Source organism: Serinus canaria, chromosome 23, assembly GCF_022539315.1.
Source record: "Serinus canaria isolate serCan28SL12 chromosome 23, serCan2020, whole genome shotgun sequence".
Lineage (NCBI taxonomy): Eukaryota > Metazoa > Chordata > Aves > Passeriformes > Fringillidae > Serinus > Serinus canaria.
This window is the reverse complement of record NC_066336.1, coordinates 5,157,828-5,165,528: the sequence shown is the minus strand read 5'-3', so window position 1 is coordinate 5,165,528 and position 7,701 is coordinate 5,157,828. Positions and strand designations below refer to the sequence as shown.

At 61.6% G+C, this 7,701-nt stretch overlaps 1 protein-coding gene across 1 annotated transcript; it reads left to right on the top strand.

Annotated features, from left to right (window-relative positions):
- Positions 1-2,153: 2,153 nt before the first annotated feature.
- Positions 2,154-6,826, top strand: MYCL (MYCL proto-oncogene, bHLH transcription factor). The gene is made up of 2 exons (XM_030230302.2): positions 2,154-2,776; positions 5,053-6,826. The coding sequence occupies exons 1-2, from the start codon at positions 2,272-2,274 to the stop codon at positions 5,616-5,618; spliced, it is 1,071 nt and encodes a 356-aa protein (XP_030086162.2). The 5' UTR covers positions 2,154-2,271; the 3' UTR covers positions 5,619-6,826.
- Positions 6,827-7,701: the final 875 nt, after the last annotated feature.

Here is a 7,701-nt window from a genome sequence, read left to right as displayed (position 1 = left end):
GGTGTGTTCCTGGTGGAACGGGCAGGTCGGACCAGGGGCAGTGCCAGCCGTGGCCCCAGCCAGGGCCACTTGTCACTGCAGGTGCTGGGACAGCTCAAACCTGTGCGGCAGCTCAGTCCCTGCCCTCAGTTCAGGGCGATTTGTCTCCTAAGGGGGGAGAGAGGGCTTCACCCGCATTCCCCAGGGAGGGAGAAGGGCGGGAGCAGCCCGGAGGTGGCGGGGCTCCAGCTGGTGACACCCTGGGGACATGCCTGGGACTTCCAGCGTGGCTGGGAACTGGGGGCAAAGCTGAGATTGGAGTGCAAAGGGAACATCAGCGGGGAGTCCAGCGGGATTCCCGGATCCCGCAGCTCCTGCCCCAGCCCCGAGGATTCCCGGATCCCGCAGCTCCCGTCGCAGCCCCGCGGGCAGCATTGGGATGCTCAGGGCTGCTCTGGAAGGGCCAGGAGAGCATTTAGGGCGCTGTGGCCACGGCGGGGACCCCAGAGCTGGGAAAGCTCAGCCCCGGGCCAGCACTCTCACGGGTGCGGGAGCTGGCCAAGCTTTGCCGGGTCCACCGAGCCCCCAAGCCAGCAAGGGAAGGGCCGGAGCTGCCCCGGGACACCCCGCGACATCCCGGGACACACCGGGACAGCCGCCAGCCCAGCTCCTCTGCCTGCGCAGTGCCAGCTGGCAATGGGGAAACTGAGGCACGGAGTGGTGGGCAGCGCTGTCCTCCGGGCGGGAGGTGCCCGCGGCGGTGTCACCCGCGCGTCCCTGTCCCCGCCGCCCCACGGGCGCTGCTCCCGGGGCCCAGCAGGTGGCGCCCCGCGCCCGCCGGTGGCGGCGAACGGGGAACGGGACCGGGGGGGACCGGGGGTGACCGCGGAGAGCTGTGATGGACCCGACTGCGCTGGACTAGGCTTGTCTGTGCTGAGCTGCAGTGGACTGACTGCACTGGACTTTACTGGGCTGCGCTGGTCCATGAGGAGCATTGCAGTGCTGGGCTGTACTGGGCTATACTGGGCTGTACTGGTCGCTGGACTGGGACAGTCTCCTCCCTCCAGGGCTGGTGCTGCACCCCGGGCACCAGCTCCCAGTCCGCCCGTGGCTCATCAATCCACACCGGGTGAAGAAAGGAGGGTGCTGGGGCTGAAGTGGGTTCCCACACGCTGTGAGGGGAATCTGTTGGTTCAGGGTGGACTTTGTACCTCTGTGTGTGTGTGTGTAACAATTAAGTGCAGGAGGGAAAGCCTCACTGTGTTTTCACAACATTTATTGCCCTTTCTAGGAGGAACTTGGCATTGGAGAGATGCAGCATCCTGTGCTGCACAGGCAAAATGCTGCTGGTGGGAGCTGTGTGTGCCCCAGACACCCCAACTTCACTCCAAGCATGGATCATGACATCCCCAGGGGCTCCCAACCCCTTCATGGCCTTTCCTCTGTGCACAGACCTTGTTCCTTGTGAGCACTGTGTCCCCCAGCTCTGTTTTTCTCGTGTCCCCTCAGCCCCTCCTTGTTCCAGCCAGCTTTTTGCTGGAGTTGGTGTCTTTCAGGGGGGAAATGCTCCCAGCTGGGCCTGTGAGGGCTTTGGGAAGGAGTGGGGGTGTCTCCAGGTGGCATCCAGGGTGGCACCCTGAGCTGGACACAAGCACTAAGTGACCCCACTGCTGCCCAGTGCCTTGTGGTGTGAGCCGGGCAGCCCAACAGGAGCTGGGGTGGCAGCCAAGCAGATGAGAAAGAGCCCTCAAACATCATCCCTGCCAGCAGATGATGCCTCCTTGTGACTTGTCCCCTCTTCTACAGCTGGCTTTGCCCTGCTCCCCGGGCTGGTGGCACAGCTGCGTGTCCCTCCCCAGCGCTTGCAGAGGGGGATCCCCCAAACCCTGCCCCTCCCGGGGGGCCCAGGACGGGGCTGGGAGCCCCCGGGGCGCTCCTGGGGGCAGCGAGGAGCCCCCAGCCCAGCGCACCGGGCGGGGCTGCTGGTCCAGAACCCCGTGAGCATCCCCGGTAGCGACACCGGGGACCCTCGAGGGGACCGCGCGCCCCCCTCACCGCGTCCCTTAGAGGGGCGGGGCACGGAGTATGACCACGCCCTTTATGCAAATAACAGCGCTGCGATTGGCTAGGGCGGGACCGGGCTCCGCGGCCGGGCTATAAGAGCAGAGGAACAATGCGCCCGCGGTCCCGGCTCGGGGGCTGGCGCCGGGGTGGGGGTCCCCCCTCATCCCTGGGGCTGCCCCTCTCCTGAGTGCCCGTTCTTGTCTCGGCCGCCCCCTTCCCCCTGCCGAGATGGAGTTTGACTCGTACCAGCACTACTTCTACGATCACGACGCCCAGGAGGATTTCCACCGCTCCACGGCGCCCAGCGAGGACATCTGGAAGAAGTTCGAGCTGGTCCCCACGCCCCCGCTGTCCCCGCTGGGCACCCCCGGGGAGAAGGGGGGCTGCTCGGGGGCGGAGGAGCGCCCGGGATGGCTCTCCCGGTACTGCCTCGCCGGGGAAGAGCCGGAGTATCTCATAGGGACGGGGCAGATCTTCGGGAACCTGAGCGCTTTCATCCTCAAGGATTGCATGTGGAGCGGTTTCTCAGCGAGGGAGAGGCTGGAGAAGGCGATGACAGAGAAACTTTCCACGGGCACGCAGAGAGCCACCCCGCACAAACCATCCTTCGCGCAGGATTTTGGCTTCAGCAGCTCCGTCAGCGAGTGCGTGGATCCCGCCGCCGTCTTCCTTTGCCCGCTGGCCGAGAGCAAGATCCCCGCATCCTCGGGATCCGAGGGCCAGAGCGATTCCGGTAAGGGACGGAGCCGCTCCGCCGCCGAGCCGCCAGCTGCCCCCAGCCCGGTGGAGCCCGGCGTGGGGAACACGCGTGTCCGCACATGTGTGTGCAGGGAGCCTCCCAGCCGGGCTGCGCCTTTGTTGAGACGCCGAGCGAGCCCCGGTCCCGGCCCCACGAACAAAGCGGGCTCGGCTGTTCCCCTTTCCCGCGGGGTTTCTGCTCCGCAAACCCCCGTCCCTCTCGGGAGGGTGCGTGGGGGTCCCTCCGGCTCTTGCGTGGGACTCTGGTGGTCCCTTTCCCTCGTCCCGGCCCCACGAAAACCTCGTGGGAAGGTTGAAGGGCAAGTTTGCATCTCATCGTGCAAAGTTTGGGGTTCTGAGCGCTGCGCCGCGCTCTGCCGCCGGCTCGTGAATTCGGCTGCTCCCTCTTCTTCCTCCCACGGCCCACCCGGGACGGGCTTCCCTCGGGACAAAAGGCAAAATATGCCCTGGGGACAGCAGGTTTGGGAGCAGCGGCGTGTCCCCCGGGGCGGCGGCTCGGTAGGACGGGCAGGAACAGCCGCTCGGGCTGCGGCGTGTCCCAGCCCAGCCCCGGGGCACGTCTGCCTGTCCCGCGTGGGGTGTGTGCGGGTGTTCACACGGGGTTGTGCTGGGACGGCGGACACCCCCGAACCACCCCATAGGGGCAGTGTGGTGCCGCTGCCCCGCATCTCTCCAATCTCACGCCAATTTTCTGTGTTTATTTGCCAACACCCTGCGGCTCTGCGGCACCCCCCCGCCCCGTAGCCCCGCCGGGGCCCGTGCGTTATTTCCGTGGCTCCCGCGGAGGCCGGGCTGACTCGGCTGCCGTGGGAGCGCTGACGCGGTGCCGTGACCCCGTTAATAAATCTGCCGGTGGCCGCCACCTGCGCCGGTGAGTCACGGCGCGGGGCTTAATGCCATTAGAAGCCCGGGGACTGTAAGCCAGGTCGCGGGCGTTAAGAGGCTTGACCCAAATATGCGGGAGCCTTCGGGGGCCGCGGGGATGCCGCGGGGGTCCCGGTTCCGCGGGGGTCCCGGAGGGGTCCGGCCGCGCCACGTGGGCGCCGAACAAAAAGCAACAGATTGCAAACAATGAGAGGGGCAGCGCTGATGGACGGGAGCATGGACCAATAGGAGGGCAGAACAGTCAGCCTGCCCCGTGGGACAGCCAATGGGCGGCTGCGGGGGGCGGGGTTAGGCGGGCTGAGTTTTTATTAATGGGGTGTGTGTGTGTGTGTACGGGGCTGAGACCGCGCGGGTGGGGACACTGATGAGTGTCCCCCAGCCCAGGAGCTCCAGTGTCGGGGGTTTGGGCTTCCTGGGCTGAACCCCAAAGCCTGGAGGGTTCGGGGTATCGGCTGGGGTCGCTATCAGAAGCCCACCACTGGCCCCCTCGCAGGGGAATGGGGCCAGGCCTCTGCCCACGATGCTGGTGGGGTTTTGAGCATCTCGGGGCACCTTTAGCAAGTGGCTACCCCAAAGCTTAGGAAAAAAGTTGGAGGCACATCCTCTAAAGTGAGAGCAATCGCAGCGGATGTGTCCGAAGCCTGCTCACCTCGCTGTCCCCAAAGCCACTGGGCTTTGCTGGGGTGGGACAACAGCAGTGCCAACAGGCAGGATTGGACCAATTATGCTTTATTTAGGTCCTTCTGTTTCTGGGCTTGAGATGCCTTTGAGGTTCAGAGCCTGCTGTAGGGACCTCTTCACCTCTCCCTGCCTCCCTGCACAGTGGGGGATTGTCCCCTCTGTCCCCGGGAAGCCGGGGCTGAATGGGCTTTATCACTTGTGAAAAGTAACAAGTCACCGAGGTGGGAAGCTGCAGCCGAGGGGAACAAAGGGTACTTCTGCCCTTATATCCCTCATTTACAATTCCAATGGGCCATGAAAGCACCCGACCGGGATGAACTTTGGAACCAGGCTGTCCCAGCATCCTGCTCCTCCAGACCCCCCCACCTCGCAGGGGGGCTCGGGGGTTTCTTTCCTGATGATCCTTTATGATGAACACATGTTGCTCCTGGTGCTGAAGTGAGGCGGAAGTAAAGCCTCCCAGTCCGTTTTTGGGGGACCAGGCACATGAAACAGGGAGGGAATTCCACTCCTTCCCACGTGATGGTATTGAAGGGGCACTTAAATCACTGGAGGTCACAGAGTTTGCAGTGCATGAGCAAACTTTAGCGGGGCCATTTTCCAGGGAGCTGTGGAAAGGTGACGAAGGGTGACTAGGCATTCCCATCTGAAGGGGGGTTTGTTCTTTCTTTTCCACGAGAGCAGAAGGTGAAGAGATTGACGTGGTGACGGTGGACAAGAGGCAATCTCTCAGCCTGAGGAAGCCGGTCACCATCACGCTCCGCGCCGACCCCCTGGACCCCTGCATGAAGCGTTTCCACATCTCCGTGCACCAGCAGCAGCACAACTACGCCGCCCGCTCGCCCCCAGACCCCTGCCCCCCGCCTGAGTCACCCCAGCAGGACCAGGAGGAGGACGAGCCACCCAGCAGCGTGGAGCCGACCCCCGCCGTGCCCCTGCCTGAGCCCGGCTTGCCAAAACCCAGCAGCAGCCCCAGCTCGGACAGCGAGGACGTGGCCAAGAGGAAAAACCACAACTACCTGGAGCGCAAGCGGCGCAACGACCTGCGCTCGCGCTTTCTGGCCCTGAGGGACCAGGTGCCCGGGCTGGCCAGCTGCCCCAAGACCCCCAAAGTGGTGATCCTGAGCAAATCCTCCGAGTACCTGCAGTCCCTCATCAGCGCCGAGAGGAGGATGGCGGCCGAGAAGCGGCAGCTGCAGCTGCGCCAGACCCAGCTGCTCAAACGGATTGCTCACCTTAAGGGGCACTAGCACCCCGTGTGCCCCCCACCCTGGTCCCCACAAACCCCCAGCTCCTTCTCAATTTGCACATTTTTTTTTTATTTTTTTGGTTGCTTGTGGAACTGTTGTCCCCGGGGGGGCTGGAGCACGTGGCAGTGGCTGTGGGAATGGGTCCACAGCAGACACCCCAACAGTGTCACCTACCTGGGGTTGGTTCCTGGGTGTTCCAAGATTTCCCTTGTCCCTGCTGTGAAGCTTCCTCAGTGACTGCTCCAGTTCAAGAGCTCAAATTTATTCCCCCTCTCCAGCAGCCCCTGCACCCCTCTCTGCCATCTGCCACCAACAGCATCGCTGGGAGCTACCCCTGGGCATCCACCAGCCCTAAAAACCCCAAGCAACCACGTCTGCCTTGGCTATTGGAAGCAGGCAGGCTCAGAGCCCAGCACGGGGCTCACCTCTGGAGAGATCCCATGGAGGTGGTGATGGCAGGATGTGCCTCTCACTGGGATGGACAGCACCCCTGGGCAGTCCCCTTGCTCGGCTGGACCGTACCTCACTTCCTTGTGTCACTTCACGCAGTAGCTGGTCCTGGATTTTATGTTCTAGAAACTGCTGCTGTAACTGCGAGTCTTATACTGGAGGCTGTGTTTTTATACTGTATTTTTGTACCACTTTTGGAGAAGTATTTGGTAAAGAGTTTGCTTTTTTATATATATATAAATATATAAAAACTTTTTTTTTTTTAAGGGAGATTTCCTACTGTGGGGGAGGGCTCAGTCCTGCTGCACTTTAGGGAGATCAGGAAGGGGCTGGTTCCTGCTGGACCCTCAAGCTGAGTCCTCGCAGAGACCATTCACCCCCTTGCAGCTCTCCAAACCACCCATTTGCAATAAGAGGGAATTTTATCCCTTTCCCATCCTTGTGAGCATCCTTGTGACCCCTTTTCCCACCCTTGTGAGTTCTCCTTCACCAGCAGCCACTTAAAATCCCCAGAGAAGCTTTGGGCTTTGCAGGGGGCTGCTCTGCCTTCCCTGTCTGTGCCCTCCTGCTGCCCAGTCTGTGGTGGGGTGTGGGTGGCAGAGTCCCCTGTCCCCTCCCAGGGCTGCTGGCAGGGGTGGTCCCACAGGATGGCACCCTGGGGTCCCTGCTGACCTGCTGAGAACTGTTAGAGTTAACACTGGTTGGATTTAGCACTTTCTTCATTACCTCATACTTCATAAATAAATAAGTTTGCAACAGCCTGGGTTGGCTTTTTCCATGCTGTGGGTTTCCATGCACCCTGGGGGGGCTGCTCTGGCCCCCGGCTTTTGGGGTATCCTGGGCATGAATAAAAATTAATTCATTGATCTCTTTTTCCCCCAGGGCTCAGCTGCACCAAGACTGAGCTCTTTGTCCTGGTTTTCTCCCAGCTCTTGAAGAAGAAGTGGTCGTGGTGGTGGGGCCAAGGAAATGAATCACCTGGATTATTTTTCCTCCTTTTAAGTGGTTTTAGTGGCAAGGAAGGGCAGAGAGCCCAGGCTGGGCTGGGAGAAGGCTTTGATGTAACTGTAAACCCCCCTAATGGGGTTTGGGGCAGGGGGTGTGGGGTGATCACTGCCCCACGGGTCAGGGGCTGGGGCTGTGTCTGGCAGTAACCCTATAGGGAGAGGGGAATGCAATCCACTGGCTCCCAGAGAGCTCCACATCCCAGATCTGCCAAGTGGATGAAATTATATATACGTGTGTTCTCCCTGCTGCCCCCAAACCTGACACGTTTGGGTTTCCTTTGTCCTGGCAGCAAAAGTCTTACTCTAAATGCAGCAGGGATGTGGGATTATGTTACTGCTGAGGAGCCAGGAACCAGGAGCTGCTGCTGGAGCCTCCATCACCTGGGGAAAACCAGCCTGAAATAGCAATGGTGCCCCACAGGAGCCCTTAAACACCCATCCCCTTCGTTTCCAGCAGCGTTTCACACTCTGTGTTGCATCACACGGTGTCACAGCCTTTCAGAGCTGCATTAAAAGGTGCTCCCATGACCCACAGCTTAACCAGGGAGCGGGGTGACCTAAATCTGACACCTCGCCCATGCGCAGGAGACACAGCCCAGATGTATCAGCCCCTCAAACGGTTATTT

Coding starts and splice junctions, on each gene's coding strand:
- MYCL (XM_030230302.2), top strand. CDS start 2,272: ATGGAGTTTGACTCGTACCAGCACTACTTCTACGATCACGACGCCCAG. Junction 2,777..5,052: donor CGAGGGCCAGAGCGATTCCG/GTAAGGGACGGA, acceptor CCACGAGAGCAG/AAGGTGAAGAGATTGACGTG.